At 37.7% G+C, this 22,585-nt stretch overlaps 3 protein-coding genes across 19 annotated transcripts in view; 2 read left to right on the top strand and 1 right to left on the bottom strand.

The window, feature by feature from the left end:
- Positions 1-6,712: 6,712 nt before the first annotated feature.
- Positions 6,713-16,650, bottom strand: LOC105834695 (erythroid differentiation-related factor 1). 7 transcript variants are annotated; one of them, XM_036295399.1, is made up of 13 exons: positions 16,387-16,650; positions 16,203-16,311; positions 15,986-16,121; positions 15,841-15,846; positions 15,096-15,163; positions 12,000-12,125; positions 10,582-11,626; positions 10,072-10,488; positions 8,948-9,988; positions 8,491-8,864; positions 8,052-8,370; positions 7,682-7,970; positions 6,713-7,573 (listed from the first exon to the last, which is right to left on the bottom strand). In XM_036295399.1, the coding sequence occupies exons 6-13, from the start codon at positions 12,081-12,083 to the stop codon at positions 7,432-7,434; spliced, it is 3,711 nt and encodes a 1,236-aa protein (XP_036151292.1). In that variant the 5' UTR covers positions 12,084-12,125; positions 15,096-15,163; positions 15,841-15,846; positions 15,986-16,121; positions 16,203-16,311; positions 16,387-16,650; the 3' UTR covers positions 6,713-7,431. The 7 variants fall into 7 exon arrangements, with proteins under 7 accessions (XP_036151292.1, XP_036151288.1, XP_036151289.1 ...); XM_036295395.1 differs by having other exon boundaries at positions 15,294-15,846; positions 16,387-16,648; XM_036295396.1 differs by having other exon boundaries at positions 15,464-15,846; positions 16,387-16,648.
- On the top strand, positions 12,543-14,987 carry LOC105834693 (phosrestin-2). The gene is made up of 2 exons (XM_012677362.3): positions 12,543-13,320; positions 13,574-14,987. The coding sequence occupies exons 1-2, from the start codon at positions 13,013-13,015 to the stop codon at positions 14,397-14,399; spliced, it is 1,134 nt and encodes a 377-aa protein (XP_012532816.1). The 5' UTR covers positions 12,543-13,012; the 3' UTR covers positions 14,400-14,987.
- Positions 16,651-17,517: 867 nt separating the features above from the next.
- The window catches only part of LOC105832605 (xin actin-binding repeat-containing protein 2), a 70,583-nt gene continuing 65,515 nt past the window's right edge, over positions 17,518-22,585 (top strand). Inside the window, exons 1-5 of one of the 11 annotated variants that reach the window (XM_036295393.1) lie at positions 17,518-17,579; positions 18,103-18,165; positions 18,348-18,406; positions 20,536-20,625; positions 20,896-20,946. The gene's annotated coding sequence lies outside the window, so the exon portion shown is untranslated. Of the gene's footprint in view, positions 17,580-18,102; positions 18,166-18,347; positions 18,407-20,535; positions 20,626-20,895; positions 20,947-21,332; positions 22,326-22,585 lie in introns of those variants that run through there. The other 10 variants (XM_036295391.1, XM_012673709.3, XM_012673710.3 and 7 more) reach the window with 10 other exon arrangements.

The raw sequence follows: 22,585 nt of genomic DNA, 5'->3' as shown, positions 1-22,585 counted from the left end.
AAATAATTATAGTCAGGAATATCATTTTTATAGGAATTTCTGTATGTACTATAATACACTTATAAATACTATGAATGATGATGAGTAATGTAGCGGCATTGATGTTCCAATATTCTTGTACGTAACTTTAGGTTAAATATTTAAAGTAATGACACTTGCTGTATATGGGAGGTCGGATATCGCGCTGTGTAGCGCGTCGTCTATGAAAGTATTATACATGATCCGCGTAATATAATAACCCGTTTGTTTTTCCCTTCAATCGTTGATCCCTCCCGGTTATCGCGAACCACGTTTCGCGCCGGTGTGTCGGTGCAATAAAACGTACACAAAATTTTTACGATCGTAAACACGGCATAAGAATTTATTTCGCGAAAGACAGAGAGCGAAGGACGGTAACAACTACACGTTCACGATAGATGTGTTATCGCAAGATATATGTAGCGATACCCGTGTCTTACATCGAGACAATAAAACAATGAAACGAAACTTGTAAAATAACGAAATGAAAATGCGCGCAATGCAATGTCTTCCTTCGATATCCAAATGCGGAAGAAAGGTAAAGACAGGAGATAGACAAAATAATGTGAAATAGTTTATTCATTTTATTATTAATAAGAATTTAGCTCGTTGTTTTTAATACAGATTTTATCTCTGTTTGGAACATGATTATATAATACTTAAATTGTCAACAGTATACTGTTATATCAGATTTTTCTAGCAGAAGATCTACCTTTTAACAAATATTGGAGAATGCTTAAGACTATTGAAGGAGAAAATCTATTTTTCATTCTGTCTCTTAAAACTGCTCATGATTCAATGGTATTCAAATCAAGCCGGAAGAACGTTGAAGGGCAAAATGTTGCAAAGTGGGAAGCGATATGGGAAGCAAATTTCTTCCTGCAATCTCACTTTATATAATCAATTGAAAGATGTTTTACCGAGAGAATAGTACAACATTCCATTGACGATCATTCAAGCATTGATTTTATTTCAAACAAAGGTAAAATCTGTATGAAAAATAAATGACGAATTAATAAAAGAAGTAACGTTTTCCTTAGGTGTCCATATTATTTTGTTCATCGTCCGTGCTCAATAAATAAAGTGAATTCATTAAGTTTGTTAATGACAAGCTGCGTTGGCTGCGTGCGAGGCCGTAATACAAGATGGCGAGATCGCGTACCTACCTCAACGTGACGTAACATCACGCGTTTACTTAATATCTCGCAGGGCGCGATTTTCGCGGGCGTTATTCGTCATTGTCACGTTTGAGAAACGGAGGCGGTGTAGAAGAACTTATCGTCTCGTCTGTCCCGGGGCGCGCAGTGGGTAAATCTTCGTGATACGCGCGAGACCGCGCGAGAATTCCGCGCTCCGTTTGACGTGCGTCATATAAATCAAAAGGCATCTCCACCGAACGATAAATACGTCTGGCGCCCTTTTTTTTTCCACCCCGTAACACGGCCTCGGACGAACGAGAGCGTACTTGTTGCGTTCTACTCGCTCGCTTCTCGTGCCTTCCGACTTGCGCTTCAATCCGATTTTCGGCGCGAACGCAATCTTTAGTCTGGACCGAAGTAATCTCCTCCTCGCGAAGCTCTCTTGAGAGCTGTCTATATAATTTTCAACTGGCGTGGCTTAATGCTCAATTGATCTCGGATAAATCGGTATCTCGTCCGAATGCGCGATCGTCGGAATAATTCAACGTTGCAGCTGGAAAAAAAAATCAAGGGGAACAGGAAAGACGTTAATAATCGGTTCTCACGATTATGAGGGATCAGGTCGTTCGCGGGACACTCGCGATGTTGGAGATTAGGTGACGCTCGCGAGCGTAAGTTGGCCCTGTTCTTCCATCGGCGAAACGAGGCCGTTTTTAAACCGGGCACGTACCGTCTGTTTATTCAAATTTCCAACACGCACGTGAAACTTTCGCCTCCATTTTCCACCTCTGTCTCGCGCCCGGCGGTCTTTCTCCTCCGCCAGTTTCACGGGAGATCTACCAGCGCGCAGTTCACCGACCAATATTTCACGGTGTGCAGCACCCCGTTGCGCGCACCAGCAGGTGGGCGGTTAGGGGTGGATGCAGCGGGCAGGATGCATGCAGGCGCCCCCGGAATTGCAAGGAGATTGCTGGCCATGTCGCGCCAAGTCGACGTAACCGCACGTGTTCGCGCGGAGCGAACGTGCCGTTTAAAATCCGCGCGCGTGTTACAGCAGACGTTACAAGCACCTCTTGTTGGCCGCCTTACAGCGGCGTTTGTCTTCGCCAACCGGCCGTAATAGAATAATCCGGTCTGGTCGCGGCTATAATTCATCCTCCCCCATCCTCCCCCTCCCAAGTACCGTTCCGATACTTTTCCTAACTTTTGGCCGCGAGTACGTACGATACGTGCGGAATATTGTCGACGGTGTCACGTTTGTGTCCCCGTCATCTAGGACACGTGTGCTCGCAATGATTATTTGCAAACGATTCGCGGATGAAAATTATCCTGGGAAATGTTGCCTGATTGATTATTTTATACCTAACTACCGTTATCGTCTTAAGATGTCATCAATCAATCACAGAAGCGTATTAGCAAAACAAGATTCGACTATGAATATTGGCCAATAGTTTCAACCGCTGTAACACACACTCCGATAGTTTCTATTGTTTTAATATCCACCGTAGAGGTTTCTGAATATCTTCACCTCGCGTCGTCCCACGAAACTCCTCTGCATCGTTCTGCCAGGGTGGCCTATGAAAAAACTTGATCGAATCCCATATTTCACGGTCTACCGAACACCGGACCTAGCGTCAGAGACGAGAAGACGATCATTGGAAAACCTCCCTTCTCCCCCCCCCCTTCTCGTATCGTGGAGAACCGCCGCTGTAAACGCGGGGGGGTGGTCGCGTGCCAACCTAGAACGACGGGCCTGGAACGCCAAGCTCGTCGAAAATATTCTATCTTAGAAAAACCAATCGACCGGAAGCGATAACCGAAGAACCGAAGGTCGAAGGGCAACGGCGAAGAACGGGTCTCGGGGAAAATGGGCAAAGGCGACGATGAAAGGGGCCGTTGGAATGCGCCGACAGAGAGGAGGCGCCGACCGGAGAACCTAATTGATATGAGTAGATAAAGGCGCTGACGACGATCGCGACGGCGATAAGAAACGGGCCATGAATTCGAGACGCGTTGCGAAATTTCACCGCCTCGTTCGCGGCAAATTCCTGTAGTCGGCGGAGCCTTTCTATACTTTATTCCGTTATTTCTTCGGAATGTATCATTCGGCATTACCCGGGAATGCTATAGAATTTTATTGGACTTGGGTTGCTCAACGATGACGTCAAGTAAGCATTTATCGGAGATGATTCTCGTTGGAATTCTCGAGTAATATGTCTAAATAGTATTTCAGAAACATTAGCTGATATATATTGTTTATCACTGTGTAATATAATGAAAAATTAATTTTTTTAAGGTTTGGTACATTTGAATTCAAATAAATACTTATTAATTTTATATATATTACCATACTTTTGAATATTTATTTTCTGTCGTGGCGTAAAATCAGATATTTATTACAAAAGTCGAAATTAAGAAAATCGTTGCATTTAAGAACAATGTGGGCTGCCCACATCGAGTTTTAAACGTGAGATAAAAGTAGACCGGATAAGAGGATTAAATGTTGAGCGTTCCGAGTGCACCCTCATCTGTTTACGCCACTGCGTCTACCGTTTTATCCGAAAGCGTGCAGAAGATAAGGTACCAGGGCCATAAATTGCGTGCGTTCAATCCAGAGAGAGGGTAGGAGGATAAACGTGCACGCGAGCGAAGGGATGACGGAGGCGAGGGAACGAGGAATGAGGAAGAGGACACAGGGTCGGCACACTCTGCGGCGAATTTCTTCGCGGATTAATATTTGCGGCGGCGGCTGCGGGCGACGGCTTCCTGCGAGGCGAAAAGGGCGGTCTCTCTTCGCCAGAGACCCAGGAGATGGAACAAATAACAAACGCGACGTCGGGGACAAATGGGGAGGATCCATCCGGACTAACCGGGGTAACGCGACACCTCCATGCGAAAACCTTTGGCGGACCTTGAAGAAAAGATAGAAAAAAAAGGTATATTCTTACCGAAAGCGCGACTTCATTCGTCGGGACTGAACAGGAATTCCCTCAAATAATCTTTCGGCAGTAGTCGGTGTGCAAAATGATGCGGGAGGACGTGATAAAAATGTCATTTCGCAAAGATTTATGTATGTATGTAGAATTTAATTTCCTTGGATTCTCCTTCTACAAATTCGTGAATCTTAAAAGGAATGAAAAAACAATATTATTATTTTTTTTTTTTCATAATATTATTTCAATTTTTAAGTCCTAATTACTTCTTGTAGAGTATATATTTTTCAAGACGTATATCTTCTACTCTTTTTACTGTTTGGTACACACATGTCTCGAATTTATCTTGGATCTCAAAATCCTCGGAGAATTAACGTTCAGAACTCCTAGCGAAAGGACGACGATTACCAACGCCGTTCATCGCAAAGAAATCGATAACGTTATGTCACTCGAATGATCGATCGAATCGTTACACATTACAGTTTATCTTTTAATAAATCGCGATATATCCGAACTTTCCGTAGCGCACATTTCCGCGACACCTGCCACCCTCGTTCCATTAAAAATGGTGGCTTTAAGTGAATCGCGTCTTTACTTGGCAGATATTTAACCGCAATGTCGCGCAACATCGATACCGAAATCGCAATGTCGATCTTCTGATTGGTATTTCGGAAGAGAGATTGTTCGAAAAATGTATTTAACGAACTCAATTAAACTCGTAAAATTGATGGTACCAAAAAATATTTAGGCTCTTCTTGATAGTCCAATTATTTATTGTCAACAAATATTTTTATTGGTATGTCCAGTTTTTTTAAAAAATGGAAAATAGTGAAAAGCAAATAGATTCTCGAACAAACAATCTAATAAATTATTTTTTTTTTATAATTGAAAAAACAGGTCTTGCGTCAGCAATTGTATGTAATGACCTGATTTTTTTAGCTGTTAATTAACGGTTGCAACGAGGAACGAATAAAGAATTTGTACGCAGCGATTTAGAGGCTGTTTGATTAGGAGGACCGGTTTCCAGAGGGACATCGTCGTTATACCGGTGAATCCGCCACTGCTCGATGGTCTGCGCTACGGGGGCTCTATGGGGGTACGAAATCAGGATCGGGCGGAGAATGGGAAAACAGGAAGGAGACAGACCGAATCGACCGACCCTCTTCCGCCTGTTCCTTTTGTTTTGTCTTTGACATACGCTCCGGCGGTACCGTCCTCTCCTCTTCCGGAGTCGAATCTATTCGAGCGTGAGGGATGCGACTGACAGCTGGAATTGTTATATCTCGGCGGGCCAGACGGACACCCGCTCGCGTAGTTCATCGATCTTCGACCGGCCGCCACCGCCGTCGTCCGCGCGATGGATTGGTTCCTACCTTCGTTAAAATTAATCAAGCGAAGCGCCGCACCGGTGCGATTGCCTTTGCCTACCGCTCGCAACAATTCGCTGTATATTACGCAGATATGCATGCGCGCTTGTCGGATATACTGGATGTCCTTGGCAGGATTCTGTTTGGCTTTACGACCGATCGATCCTGATGAATTGATGTATGAAACAATATTACATGGAAAAAAAAAACACTTTTGAGTTTCCACAGATTTAGTTGAATACAAATCTGTAGATAATTTCATTTTAATCACCCAAATAATTATGTAAGCTCCATTATAAGCAATACTATAAAAAAATTAGACACTGTAGCAACCAGCTCGAGTGTCCATTATTTGATGTCTAATAAAATTATTTTCAGATCTGTATCTGTGGCTACATTTTTAGATATTTTATTATGTAGATGTTAATTTAAGTAATTTTATTCTTTTTCTTCATATTTATATTTTATTTTTACTTACATGTCACACATACACATATATGTGTATTTTAAAACTGACATTTCTCAGATTAAATGAAGAAATACGCGCAAAACAGGTTTCAAAGATACAAAAAATCTCTATGAAACATATAGATTTAAAGGGGTCTTTTAATATATCCAATATTTAATGAAAACGATCTTGTAGTAAGCTCTTGTTGACGTGAAACATTCTCGATACACGTACAATCGAGTTCCCAGCAGTGCTTCGCCCCAGGGTATGCTGGCTTTAATCTTCGACTTCGACCGGACGGTACTCGGCCACGCAACAACGGTTCATCTCGGATTCCCTAATAAATGAGTTTTTTATCGAGTTTTCGCTTGACCGAGCCGGACCGAGTCTAGTCGAGCGCAATCCCGTACGTATACATCAGAAACTTATATACAGAGATTCATTCAAACTCTCGTACTGCCATCCGTCTTTCCGAGGACAGGAAACACGGAGGGCACGTACATCGACGCGTACAGCAAGACCACGTACGAAACCCCGACCTTGGCAATAGATTTAGATTTTAACTTCCTTTCGACTTTGCCTTTATTTTAATTAAAATGTCATGCCGACATCTCTTCAATCTATCACCAGATAAGACTTACGACTTCTACGCTAATTAGGCTTGATAAAAAATGGAAGAAGGGAGATTAAGAGAATTTAATATTAATTTGTTAAGGATTGACTGGATTTACATGTTAAAATGAAACTGCTTCTCAATAGCTGATGAGATAAAGGATCGGTCTTTAACAGTTTTATCACTATTTGATATAACAATAAAAATAATGTTACACTTTATTTTCTTTATACACGCATTATATAATTTTCAAAGTTTAAAAAACATAGCTGTTGATCTTTTTGAAAAACAACTCTTGGCCCTCTAGACTATCAACAATAATGTATAATTATATTGTACAGTATTTCTCTAGATCAACGATTCTCAAAATATGGGATACCAAAAATTGATTCATCTATTAGTGAATCGATTTTTGGTAAGTTGTAAACAATTTTTCAATTGTGATAAAAATCAAAACTGTATTTCGAAATAAATTACAATTAATAAATTCCTTACGCATAACAACGATTTACATCAATGTCATTAAAATCGTTAGAAACAAGAAACAAGTACATCCTTCATATTATTATACTATATTACATATTAGAGAAAAAAAAAAGAATTATATTTAAAGTAAAAAAACTAAAAAATAGAAGAAAAGTAAAGGATATTAAAAAGTAGTGTAAATGAATAATCAATTTACATATAAATGATTCATTTTTCATATCTATTAAAGTTAGATGGTATCGTGGATGTTTGTAGTTTTAAAAAATGAATTGCGGTTTGGAAAATTCTGTTCTGAATACTTCAAAATTACTACTATCTCCTCCAGATAATCAATAATATACGATAACATTGACCATCTAGGGGTCGCTTTATATCATATATATACATTTTGTTAAGTTACTAACTGTACATAGTATTTATTTAAACTTTAAGACTCTATTTGTTTTAACATATGAGTGAGTTCTTGTAAAAGTTGTGTTATGTGTTTTACCAAAGTAAATCCGGATATTGTGTTTGGTCGTAACGTTCGAACATAACACTGTTTGTACACATTTGCAAGCGTCTCATGCCTGAAAAGTATAAACAGGACATATTAAAATTATGAAAAATAGCAAAACACGATTTTTATGTAACCTTTGAAATATATGATGATATATGATAATTTAAAAGCAACATACTCTTTTTTGTTGTGCACAGGACTTTTACTCAAAAGTAACTTGGTTAATGATCGTAAAAGAAACTGTAATCTTTGTTCTAACAGAACGACAAGATTTTCTTCATCATCTATTAATTTTTGTTCCTCAGTCACTTTCTCACGTTCAACGTTATCATCTTCTGTTTTGTCGACTGTCTTCTGTCTCGTCGCATTACTTCGTTCGCACAGTATTTCCATAATAGGCATGCATTGTAAAATTAACTCCAAACCATTTTGATATGCTTTTAACTTATTGTTGAAAGTAGTACTATCTAGAAAATCAAAATTTTCTGTTACGATAAAAAAATAAATTCAAGCGATAAAAAGAATTTCTTTGGGAGGAAAAAACTTACTACGCGCTTGATATTCCGCCAGGGCGACTCTTTCCATTTGAACTGTCAAATATTCCGTGCTCTGCTCTAACGAGAGCAACAGCTTTGCCGCTTTATCGTAATACAATTTGCACAACTGCAAACTCGTCTTTTTCTTGCTACTATCCGCGTCCGACTCGATTTCTCTGTACACGCGATGGTATAACGAAGCCAATCGATGTTGAATGGTCGCGGCGCGGAATTGATAAACTGGTTGACGTGAGCCCGGCGTGTCTATATCGCAATGTTTGAGTGCTTTCTGGAGAGTGTCTACTACTTCTCTCTCCAACTCCTCTTCATTCTGCAAAAAAAGATTAAGAAAAAATTCATTGTATTAATTAATTGTTAAATTTTTAACAGAAAAAATATATCAATTTATTTATTTAATGATAAAAAGTTATGTATTATTAAATTACTATACCTTGTATTCAGTCGTAGGATAATCTTGCATTATCGTAGCTTTCGTGTACAATGTTGTCGAAAAATCCCACATGATTGTGTCCCATATTGCCGGATTCGTTTCCTTATCACCTAAGACCTGCAAAGCCTTCTGATAGCTCACGAGTGCCTTGTTATAAAAGTGACGCTCCTGCATGTTCTGTTTGCCATGCATGTGCGCGCAGAGTCGCATAAGTCGGCCGGTATTAGAGTGCAAAAGCGCCAGATTCGCTTCGTCGTGGACAGTCTCGAAGGCTTTAACGCCGGACTCCAAGTGAGTCATCGAACGCGTTAGAAGCGTAGTCACATCCGATAAACTCGACAATTCGTCCGTTTGATTCTCTTGCTGATATCGAGCTACAAGTATTGATAAGTTTTTGATTAAGGAACGACGAGTACTCTTTTATTATCCTTATTGAAATATGCAAAAGCTTACATACATCCCGCTTGATTCATATAAAGGACACCTAATTCGTTATGAATATTCCCCAATCGTCTCAACAAGTTATTTTTGTCCATATCTATCGGCTCTAACGACAATGCTTTTTCGTAACATTTATATGACGAAACTAAAGTAGATTCTAAACTTTCTAAATTCCTTGGCAATAATTCAGCACCATCTGTAATAAAATACGCATTAGTAATGATCGTTGATATACCATTTTCATTGCAAGATGTATTTTGATATTTACTCATATCCAGGTCCTCCCCGCTGAACAATTCTTCAACTATTTTTTCCTCCATTTCAGTCTTCGTATCATAATCTTTCCTATGCTTGTCAACGTTGCTCCAGTCTTGCACTATCATAAAGCAGCAATCTCCCGCGCGACCTAATAAATAACTAAGCGACTTGTCGTTTCTTTGATTACAAAAGATTTCCAATATCTTCTGGCAATGCAGTACTTCCAGCATATATCTTAAGGATGCGCCGTAATTTTTATTTACGTATTCTTTCTCGGCGAGGACGGCGAATATCAAGGACGCTTTCTCATACAACAACGTTTTCAAATGAGCGCTCCAGCTCCTATTGTCGCTTTTTTTCGGCGCCTGCCACGTCGGCAATGTTTCCGTTTTTGGTTTACACAACAAAGCGTTCACATTCGCTACTTCTATTTCCTTCGTAACGTTCTTCTCACTCTTTTTCTTCCTCTGTTTGTTTTTCTTTTTATGCGCAGGACTGTGATTCTCCGAATTTTTTTCACAGGTGGCATTTTTGTCTTGATTCAATGGGGTGTAAGGCATGGGAATCGCTTGGAAAGGTTTTGCCACATTTGGATGCATCTCCTCGTATTGGCGTCTCTGCTTCTCACATTCCTCCGTCTTCTTTCGTTCCTCGTCACTGCTGTCGTCGGTCGGAAAATACTGAAGACACTCGAGTCCATGCGTGACGTGTTCTAATCCAGACAAACATCTCTCTTCTACAGTACCCGACATTGGAGGTGCTTTGTACTTTGGCTGCTCACGTTCGACTTGTTCTTTCACTACAAGAACAATCAATATTAACTTTTATCACTTTAAAAAAAATTAAAATAAAAAATAAATAAATAAAGTCAAATCTACTTACTGTTGGCTAAGGTCAAAGACTTGATCGCGCAAGCTTCCTCCTCCTCCTCCGCTTCCTCCTTTTCGTTTTCTTGACCTGTACCACACTCACTTTGAACGTCCTCCTCATCACTTTGATCCGATAATCCTGGACTGGCTGGATCCGTATCTGACGGTATATACAAATCCGAAAGCATAAAGTGCGCGGACGTAACTATCTGCGGATATTTTTCTTTAGCCAGCAACTGGACACAATTTTTCAGCAGCATCCTGATTGTACCCTGATGACGGTGGCAATCGGGAGAATATTTCATGTTGCGAGCTACTCTGTATAACAGCATTGCAACAGGTACGGTAAAAGGATTTTGTCCCTTCTCTTCCAAAGCATCATTACACAATGACGTCAAATCATATAGCTTCACAACATCGTCATCCTTACCTGCCAAAGAAATGTTGTACATAAATATTTTTAAGTCAATATAAAAATCTTAGCTTATTTCTATACTTTCTACACATCAAGCTTAAAACTTACCCTTAAATAGCCAATAAGTATGACCAGCTTTTGTCGCGTTGTTTTTCAGAAAGCTCAAAATGTTTTGAGCAACATCTCGAATAACTTTAGGACTAAACTTTGAGTTATCTAAATTTGGAAGATCTTCTGTCTTTATCAGTTCATATTTTTGTACAATACCATTTAAGTGGTAACACATCACCACTTCTGGAACGTTGCACATCAAATTATCGAGCCAATAGTCTATCCCTGTTAGAACATTGATAGGCTTCGTCATGTCTCTCAACCGTAGACTTATGCACGGATGCGTCTGACCGCCGAATATCGGCATGTCCGTTCCGACAAGCATCTGTATGTTCTCGAACGTCCACACAACGTTCCTCGCGAAGTTGTGATTGTAATTCGGATCAGGTACTTTCTCCTCTTGCGTTGGCTCGGGCAGACATGGCTCCAATGTCTTTACAGGTAACTGAGGTAACTGTTGCTCGTCCTGCTTGTTTTTGTCCGCCACCACTATAGAGTGATATAGAAACTTCGACACCAGGTTCCTCTGCTGCAAACTGTTTCTACTATACGCCTTGTGAAAGAGACGCTTCTCTTTGTCGCCGAGACTTTGAAAAATGTGCTCGTAGAAAAATTTTTTCAGCCACTCCCACTCACTTTCGGCTTGTCTCAGTAGATACTTGTGTATGTCAAAGTCATCCAATAGCAATGTGTTCTCGATACGATGTACCATCATCGAAATTACGTCGTGATTGTAAGGCAGTTTAAGTAATTTTTTTATATTCTCGGCGTCCGACACCACGTCCACTTCACCAACGCAATCAGGAAACATGTGCGCCATACGAAAGCTGGAGAACCCTGTACTTTGCGACCAGACATTTTGCAAACCATAACTTTCGGCTGAACTGCTGAGCCAGTTGCTGGGTGGTAGATTCAAGTCCGTGTTACACTGCAATTGAGCATACGTCGCTGGTGTTTGGACCGTAGAATATTTCACTACTGCAGTCGATTTCACTGGCTTCTTTGGAGAATCTGGCGGTATAGCCAGAGCCATCGGCTTCATCTATAATAAAATGTAAAACATAAAATTAGTTTTTAATTTCATACATTATGTATTTCTTAAAAATTGTAGAAATATCATTAATTTATCTTACACTTAATTGAAAAGATATGAGATGGCTGAAATATAGATTATTTTTTCATGTATTACATTTAAATTAAAAAAAGATGAAAATACTGAAATAATGAAAATCATTTTCATAAATTACATTTAAAAATTAAAAAAACATGAAACAACTCAAATATTGATTATGTATAAGGTTATAATAATAGTAATAATGCTATTAACGTAACTTTTCTGCACAAAATTATATTATTTTTGATCAAATAGACTTTAATATGAATCGAAACGCTGACAATATTTACAATAAACTTACCGCGACAACGTTGTTATCCGAATTTTTCGACATGTTCGCGTAGTCTCTCACATCACATGTGGCTGACAAAACATTCACTTGCATTCACTGTCTACTCTGTCTTGTCTCTGCTGTATTGGAAAATTTCTAGAAACACATTCGAAGCATAGCTCATATTGCTCCGCCGATATAAAGCAATCTCTGAAGTAACAGTTTCCTACATTATCAAGTTAATTTTTTACATAACAAATATATTTTATTTTGTATTTTACTTTATGTAAAACTTACAGTTTAAATTAAAAATTTAATTAAAAATTTTTTACTTAGACTTGTATGAAACTATCTTTTTACATTAAACTGTGAATAATTTCGATTTAATTAATGTACGTTTAGTACTGTTATTAAATAAATAAACATAAATAAATATATAGAACAATACAACAGTAATAACATATAATTTAACAATAATAATAGTAATAATACAATAGTAATAAAATATATACTATAATTTAACAATAGTAAATATGAACAATAATTTTCTTTATTCTTCATAGTGAAATAAAAAAAATACGCCACTTGGTAAACAAGTTTGATAGAAAAAAAAACATAGATATACTTAAAATATTATAGCTTTTGACGTCTAAGCGAAGCCTAAGAAACTCAAAGATCAACCGGCCAAACCAAAGTTACGTTCTTGTAAATAATGTTATACAAGAGCATGTATATATATGCATGTACATGCTAATGAAAATGTTCTCTTTCTCTTCCTCTCTCACAATGAGATAACATCATTTCTCAAAATTGTATTTTATTACGAGTGAACAAATAAGCAAAGTATCTTATAAATAATCCACGCAAATGTCTCGGGAAGGCTGTCATGCGACTTAAACGCCTCATCCGCGTTGCTAAACGCCTTAAGAAGCCCTAGAGGTCTATTATGCGTCGTCATATATCACTTGGTATATAAGTCCCCAATTCGTTGCTCGGCGATCCACTCGTCTTCTTCGAGCGAAAAAGACAAAGGTGTTTTCATAATGGTGGTAAATTTCAAAGTCTACAAGAAATGCTCGCCCAACGGCAAGCTCGCTGTCTATCTGGGTAAGCGCGACTTCATCGACTACTTGTCGGGTTCTGAGCCAATCGACGGGGTAGTTCTGATCAGTCCAGAATACGTGGACAGTGGCAGAAAGGTGTGGTGCCAGCTGTTGTGCAGCTTTCGATACGGTCGCGAGGAGGACGAGGTGATGGGGCTCAACTTTCAGAAAGATCTCTTTTTGGCGTCGGAGCAGATCTTCCCGCAAATTAAAAAGCCCGAATTTAATCTTACCAAAGTACAGGACAGGTCAGAACGAATACTCATTAACAATATTTAGACTCGGAGGCGTGAAACACGAGTTTACCATGTTAATTAATATTTAACAATATCTGAAAAACATAATATTTCAAAACTCATTTTTAATTTTGACGTATTTTTTTTTCACTTTTCTTTTACATTATGTGACGAAACTATCGTTTTGACATCCGATGGGTGAAATTTAATTTGTCAATTTATTATGGATAAATTATGTATTATGGAATGTGCTTCCTTGAAACAGATTGGTGAAGAAATTGGGTTCAAACGCGGTACCCTTCACCTTCACGTTCCCGCAGAGCGCACCACCCAGCGTGACTCTTCAACCCGGGCCCGACGAGACCGGCGAGCCGTGCGGCGTGAGTTACTACGTGAAGGTGTACTGCGGCGAAATGGAGACCGATATGACTCACAAGCGCAGCACCGTCCTGATGGGCATTCGCAAGATTCAGTACACACCCACAAAGCAGGGTCGTCAGCCGTGCACCGTGGTGCGCAAGGACTTCATGCTGAGTCCAGGCGAGCTCGAACTCGAGGTCACTCTAGATAAGCAGCTGTATCATCACGGCGAAGTGATCACCGTTAATGTGTGCATACGCAACAACAGCAACAAGATGGTGAAGAAGCTCAAGGCGCTGGTGCAGCAGGGCATCGACGTGGCAATGTTCCAGAACGGTCAATTCCGGACAGTGATAGATGCGATTGAGACGCAGGATGGCTGCCCGATTAATCCTGGCTCGAGTCTGCAGAAGGTACTCTACCTGAAGCCCTCTTTAGAGAGTAACAAGAATCGCCGTGGCGTCGCCCTCGACGGGATGATGAAGCAAGAGGAGAGCAACCTCGCGTCCAGTACCCTGCTAATCTCGCCGGATGTGCGTGATTCCTTTGGCATCATCGTGTCCTACGCTGTCAAGGTTAAGCTTTATCTGGGCGCTCTGGGTGGCGAATTAACGGCCGAACTGCCGTTCGTTCTGATGAGACCCAATCCGTCCGATCGGGTCAAACTGGTCCCGACGGACAGTGTGCTGATCGAGGACATCCCGCATGAGAAGGTCGACGAGAAAGTCTAGGCTTCTAAAGATTAACATTTCAATATCCTGTGGGACCGTTGCGCCTGAGCGTTCTCGCTTCTCGCATTCGACTTTCTAATTAGCATATCAAGCGAGGATAATGTTGGCGTTCTAAAGGGCGTCTTAATGTGTCAGGCACATTTAGATATCCACTAGATCTCGCCTAAGCTGCAACTGATATAAACGATGCTAATTGATACAAAATCAGTTTCTGTGTATAAATCATGAGAAAAAATACATCGGACTTAATTCTGTCAACACTTTTAAAGAATATGTTTAATTAATTTATATAGTTTAATGAGATTATTTATGTAATTTCGCCTATCTCACATTAATTATTTTCTGGAAATATTGATTGTGTATTAATATATATCGATCATTTTGATATAAATGCAAATATTGTAATCAGCATCCAGCTGCACCTGCATATAATTAAATACCTTAATCCCTGTAAAGCATACAATTAAATATTTACATCTGGATCCGATTCCCCCAAATTTAATTGTACGATTGCGTATCTCGCGAAATGATTGTGAAATATATATAATTTACAAGATCAATAAAGAATATGAAAACATGTTTCTCATACAGCTCGACTTTTGTCGCAACACATAGAAATATAAGCTAGAAAAACAATTTCGTAGAAATACAAGCTCTGTAATGTAAAAATTCAAAGCTAAAAATAAGACAAATTACCTTTGTCATATCCTGTGTGCTACCCATTGGCCGAGACATCGTGGCTACGCTAGTTCCCCCCTAGCCACCTAAAAAAAGTTGACAAAACAACGAATTGATTAATCGACAGAACAAAATTAAAAAACAAATAAAAGTGCAAATTATGAGAGATGAATATTATGCATATGTTGTAAGATATCTTATTAATTAATAAGTTACTGTTAACAATGTAATTCGCCTGACATTCCTGCACAGCCAAAACCACTCCTCAAATTTTCTCACTTAGCTTGCATATGTTTCCTACACCCATTTTTTAAATACAACTACTCCCATGAAGTCTGTTTCCTACACCCATTTTGTTTATACAACTACTTCCACGAAATCTCTACCTAATATCAATGGAAAGTTCAATTCTTCAAATATTTCAAAAATCAAATTCCTTGTTTTCTATTTGATATTTAGAAAAATATTGTTATAGCCATCTGTAATAAAATATGTACCTATTTATTAAAATTTATTAAAATTCGTAAATCATACAGAAATATGAGTCTTACTATAATATAAAAGTAGCAAGAATTGATAAAAAAATTCATCAAAATATTATATTATAGCATATAGATAGATTAATTCAAATATTTATTTATACATAGCTTTCATGCTATAAAGTCGCTATACAGCAGCAAGCAATATAATCCCTTGTCATTATTCATACTATTTGCTGCATTTGTTATTTTTATTCTTCCGCTCTGACAATTCTTCTACATACTTGATCCTGTAAATAAGAAGTTATATAAGGATACAAGAAATACAAATGCAACAATTAATAATTCCAGCAAAATACATTCTCTTATTGCTAATTAAATATTGATAATACACGTAAGAGAGAAAGAAACAAACGTCACCGTACGTACATTTCTTCGTCTTCATCCCGTTTATTGGTCTCTGCGTTAAATTGGATTCCAATGCCAGTCTGCGTCGTTCAATTTATGTTTTGTATTCTGCAGCATAACCATATTTTCCTCCGGTTTTCATATTAAAGGGATCCGACTAAATTAACATAGACCTCGCGTTACTTCTCCGATCTATCGTGAATTTCACTTTTATTACATGCACATATATGTATCTTACCCACAACATATCAGATACAATGCTTTCTCCGAGCGCCAAACCAACAATATCGACGCCAGCCAGTCTCTCACAGAATTTCTGAATAATCTTTGTTTCCTCGACTTTCTACCTGAAATAAGTTTCCTCTTAATCTAAGTTCTATGCTACACAATTAATTAAAAACAGAATAATGTGGAATCCTAACTTAGACATTTTCTCTCCTCCGCTCAAACCGAGAAGTTTCGCGTTTCCTTAAAGATTTCGTCTTCTTCTTCTTTTTAAACTGGATATTATGCGTTTCGTCGTCGTCGCATCCCATTCTTTCTTAATTAATTAAACCTGCTACATTGAACTACCTCCTTCCAAGTAAAATCAAAACAGGGAGGTATTTTCAAGGTTAGTTTCGTCCGAAGGTTAGTTCCGTCACGACGGAATCAATGTTCCCAAAACCGACTGGAAAAATTATTGTAAATAAAAAAATACATTTTTATTAAAAAAACAATATTTTTCTGTTACTTTATATAAATTTAATGTATAGATAAAATAATTTATTTAATAATATAATATTTAATGACAATTGTTTTCATAATATATATATCGAATCTATCGAATCAATTATCGATCGATGTGGGAGATCGATTTGACTCATATTTTAATTTACGCATACTTTTTATTTTTATGTAAAAGTAATTACAATTTGTGAAACATGAATTAATCATAATTAGCTTTATTAGTATGAAAAACGCAAAGTCCAAAACGGTATATATATATATCGCAGAAGCACTCATCTTGACGCGTGAAGTTAGCGCTAGAGATGATCATCTCTGGCTCGAGCCAACGTAATACAGCTCTCTGTTATAGGGGTTCACACGACTTCCGGAACGGAACGGGACGCTGGGTTCACTTTCTTTCCGGAACGGACGGGGCACGGGACAGATCAGCTCCCGATCGAGTGGCATCGCAATTTGTCTAATTGGTAATTATAACGTATATTCATTTTGTACTCTTCCGTTTGAACGCGTATCCTCGTTCGTAGCGTAAATCGCGACGTGTGGAGCGGTCGCGCGATTGTAACATGCGACAATAATTCCGTGCAAAAGTCGATCGCGCGGGAAAGGCCGCGAGTGATATCGCATCGCTAAAAATCGTTTCATCGGTAATTAATCTTGCATTGTCCGAAGTGTATTCCTCATTTAAACGTAGATCGCGATGCGTGGAGCGGTCGCATGCAACCGTAATATCCGATATTCGTATATCCGTGCGAAAGTCAATTACGCAGGAAAAGTATCTCATCCCTTCGCCATGTTAATTAACAGAGTTCCTTTTTCACTTGCAGAATCCGTAACAATCCTGAGATGCATTGGCCCTGGGAGCGGATATCTTTGCGACGTTCGATTGGTAAGTGAAATTTACATTTAATTCGACATTGTAACAAAAGTCATTGAACGGTCGAATAAGTCTCATCGCGCTTCACGTCTCGACACATTTTATTTCACATTTTGATATTTTTTGTGTAATTATTCTCGCGAGCGATCGGAGCGAATAATGTACGTGATAATCGCCTTTTCGCGATAATGCGACAATTGTTATAAAAAAGTGTCGTTCAAAAAAATTACGTCGGTCAATGTACGAAATGTTTGGGTGCAGGTTACGTGCATAGAGTTGTCTCTCCTGATAATTAATTTCTAGGCATCTTACGCAGGGTAAGAAAGTCGTAGACTTTATCGATCTAGCCACTGTTGCGTAGCGATCGATAATTGGGTCATTAAAGTGTGTAATCTGTCGCTGCCGGGTGATGGCGCTATGGCTATTTTTTATGTCTCTTACCCCGCGAAGAGAGCCAAGGAATCACTGCGCGAAGTTAATTCGCACGATAAATGAAACCGCCTCATTTTAATTCACATTTACTTGTTATTTTCAGAACGCAACGAATGTGGAAAGACCGCCGCCGCTAGAACAAGTGATATCACAAAGTATTTAATCGGTAAGTGTCTTATTTATGTTAAATTTGCGTCGCAATTATAATATTCGCTCGAATGCGTATCTATACATCCATACTCGTTCGAACGCAAATCGCGATACGTTAATCGTGGCCTACGAAGTTGACTGTGGGCAGGAAAGAAATTTCTATCGTCATTCTTAATTGCATTTTTTTCTCATTTTTAGAATGCAACGGATGTAAAACGACCCGGCGCTATATAGAACGGCATCGCAAATCATAAGTGGTAAGTGTAACGTACACATCACAGTAAGCAAGAAATTACTTAAGATTTTGTAAATCATAAACTAATATTAAGATTTTATTTAATTATAACTCTATCATAGTTTATTATAATATTAAAACAATATTAAATTTGTTAATTCTTTTTATAAATTGTGATAATAATTTATTTGATGTTTTCAACATTATTTTAATTTTATACATATAACTTTCAAATAGAAAACAACTAAATTTATCCAGTTTTCTTTACATCTTCTATTAAATGAATGAGATTATGAACATTATGATTTAGAAATTCTTATTCATATAAATCACCAAATTTTTTTACAAAATATTATAATAATTCATTTGCCTAAATATATTTTGTTATTAAATCGTCACATATTAGTATCCGAATTGCGCAATGTAAAGGTAGAAAATGCAGATAATAATGCATTTAAAATATGGTTTTATCATCCGTGGACAATAATGTAACAAAAAGTTTAAATTTAACCGCATTCCATCAGTCATATTTTGTTATTAGCCCAAGTTTTCTTGGAAATTTATGACGAGTTAATTTGTATATTAATTTCAGTTTTTTATTAATCGCATCGATATTTTTTTTATTAGACAAGTTTCGTGAATGTCTTTAATCCAAAAATTTAACAAACGTTTCATAATTTCTAATACAAAATGCATATAGTCTAAAGGAACATTTGTGACAAGTTCAATTTTTTAATTACATAAAATAGACTTTCTTGTGATAATCTTTATTAATCTGTAAATAAAATTCATTTTTTCGTGGGTTTGACTTTAATTCTGGGAAAGTCATTCAATTGGAAACTGCGTGTTAATGTGTATTAGACTTTAGCATCTTTTCGACAGATTGACAGATTAAAGTCTATATAAAAAAATGAATATTATTACATTTTTCTTACAAAAAAACCAAAGGAATAGTCAACTCTAAATCAAAATTACTTAAACATGTGGATAGTGTTCATTGTTACTTAATTCAACTAGCAAAAACAGAAATTACAAATTCTATATATAACAGTAAAAAATCGAATACATAAAAAAATTAAAGAATAAATTTTCGTGATGACATTGAGAAATAGATTAATATTAACGGAACATTTTTTTTCGTTACAATGTAAACGTTACAGTACAAAAGTATCATTATATATTTTTTATTTGGTTTAATATATGTATATAGTATGTATTCACTTTCGGAAAGTGAGTTTAAATCTTCAATGTCAATTTGTATGTTTTCTTTGTTACGAGTACTTTTTTTGTAATTGACTCTGTCATGAAAAATGAATTCTAATAATTGTACAGATTATAAGAACGATTTGAAAACAGCTGTTCAAAATCATAATTTATTTGTCATAAAATATATTATCAGCAACTTTGAGGGAGAGAGATCAGAATTTTAATAATTATTATCTTACCAGAATGTCAACATTAGATTGATTTGAAATAGGCCATTTTTCGATAAAATGTGCAGTGATAGCTTCTGATTCTTATCTCAATTAATAGATATTTTTCCAATGGATAAAAACTTCTTCCTAAGGATTGTTTCTTATGTTTAACCATCATACATAGGAATCATTTAAGAATAAATATGAAAATATTACATTAATGTAATATAATTTTATTATTTTGTTCTTCAATTCTAATTTTACCTATTATTTTTTGGTTGGTATTTCCTTTACGTTTTCTGTTGGTTTAATATTTTGTTGTTTTATGTAACTACTTTGAAACATTAAATTTTTGGCTTTATCAACTAATTTTCCCTTTGCTGCAATTATCCAGTTGAAGATTTCTGTTTTTGAAACGTACAGATATAGTAGACCGTTGTAGATTCGCCAGAAAATAAGTTCTTTTGTATTTTTACAATGGTTTGATAATTTTGTCTTATTAATTGTTTTATAGTATTATATTATAATACGTTTTTTTTATAGTATAATATATTAAAGTTTGTTTTTAATTATTTAAGTAAAATGTAGAATTTATTATATATAATTAATATAATATACATTATCGTACTGTTTGCAGTGATAATTAAATAAATGTTTTGTTATAATCCATTAATTTGTATCAAATTGATTATTTTAAACACCATTTTAATTTAAATTGTATGTTTGTGTGTTACAGTATCATCGTTGCTAACTAACGTTTCGCAGTTTCTGAGAGGAGGAGGAGGCCTATAGGAGAGGCATCGGGCATCAGTGGAGCAACTTAGCGGTAAGCATTATTATTTATTTCCGTAAAATTAATATTTCCTTTGTATTTGTCAGTTTTATTTCAATGATTAAAAAATATCAATTAAAGAATTAAAATTCAATTTAAAATATAATAAAATTTTATTTTTATATAGATCTTAAAAATTGCATAATTATTTTAATAGATATTTAATTAAAAAGCAATTATAAAATTATGTGTAGAGTAAAAGTTAAGAATTATTGATTCTTTTGAACGCTAATTTTATTTTAACATTATGTTTCTATGTTGCAGAATCATCGTAGCGACGCTGCTGCTGATAACTCCACTGCTGCGCATCAGTCGGTGAGAGATAAAGATTGTATATTAATAATTAATTGCATGTTGCGTGAATTAGATTTATATAAAAAATTATGTGATGTGAGAGTTTATAAATTGTTTTTTTTACAAAAAGAATGTGTATATAAAGTTTAGGAATTTTAACGCATTAAGTTCGATAAAACGCAATGTTTCTTGCAACCAGGAAGAGGCTGAAGAGGAAATTTAAATAAGAGACGAATAATCAATCATTCTAAGATGTAAGATGAAACATTGAAAAGGCAGAGACGTCCTCGATTAATCGCTCATTTTTAATTATTCCGAATTATTAATCACTCAATTTGTAATATTTAATTGTAATTATTAATTAAGCAATTAATTGAATTTTGTCTTATTAGTTAAATTAAATATGTTTGTCATGTATTATATATGTACTGTAAATAGTGCAGATAAATGCAACTTTTCGTAGATTTGTTGTTCTAAAATGGACGGACTAAAAAAATGCATACGTGTACAATTTAATTGTGTTCTGTGCTATGCACACGAACTGTTAGTAACAAAATTATTATTTTTTATTATACGCGCTAGCGAGAAGGTAAATATATCATCTCGTTTGCGCCTATGTAGCACGGACATACACCAAAAAAGACTCCTTCATTGATAGTGTCGATAAGTGAATGAGGTCACGTGGTTTTACATCCACGTTTGGCGCTGATGCTAGTTTGAGTCAAATTGAAATACATTGGTCGCACGAAAAAGGCCGCGATGCTCGCTCTCGGGTTCCTCTCCGATATCACACGTCGTGAGGGGAAGATCAGGAGAGACGCGGCGACGACGGTAAGGCTAGACGATGACGACGGCGAGTGGGGGACAAAGGGGGAGATGGAGAAACGAGAGAAGAAGGAACGAACGAGAGCGAAGGGGTCGTCGGTAGGACTGGTGCCGCGGCGGTCGGAGTACTCGGAGTGCCGAGAGTGCCGAGAGTGTCAGTCAGGCTCGAGACACCCGCGCGAACGCAGCGAGAGAGCGAGAGGCGGCGTGGTCCGGCTGGTTTTACCCTCCCCTTCTTCGTGCGTTCTTCGTGCGGATGCGACGAAGCCCCCTCCTCCGGCGCCCTACACCCACTCAGGCGAGAGGTAGTGATCTCCCGTTCTGTTACGGAGCAGTGTCGCGCGGAGTGTCGTACGGAATAGGTTAGAGCGCGCGGAAGAGAAAGAGAGTAGGAGAGAAGCAGCGGCTGTCGCCGGTGTCGTCCGGATAACGTTCCTCGTTGTCACAACCACCCTCCACCGTAGCACGCGTCTCCGTATCTTCATCCGCATCTCGACCTTGTGCTCGCGACAACCACGACAACCACGACGACGACGAGGCGGCGATTCTTGTGAGCTACACCGAAGGCCGAGTGTGTAAGTACACCTACATGTACAGGTCTATCTGACCCCTTTCTCTTTAATAAGGAAAAAAAAAAAGAAAGAAAAAAAGGCGCAAGGTTCTCTGATTATCTCCGCTCCGTTTCCCGCCCGCTTCCTCCGTGCCCGAGCCTTCGCGTGGAAACCTCCTCTCGTCGGCCCCAGACGTCGGCATCGATTTCCTCGTGCCCCGCCATCGCCGCCGCCGCCGCCGCCGCCGCCGCCACCACCGCCGCCGACAACAACGAGCCCTCGCC

Source organism: Monomorium pharaonis, chromosome 1 (assembly GCF_013373865.1).
Source record: "Monomorium pharaonis isolate MP-MQ-018 chromosome 1, ASM1337386v2, whole genome shotgun sequence".
Lineage (NCBI taxonomy): Eukaryota > Metazoa > Arthropoda > Insecta > Hymenoptera > Formicidae > Monomorium > Monomorium pharaonis.
This window is presented reverse-complemented; position numbering and strand designations above follow the sequence as displayed.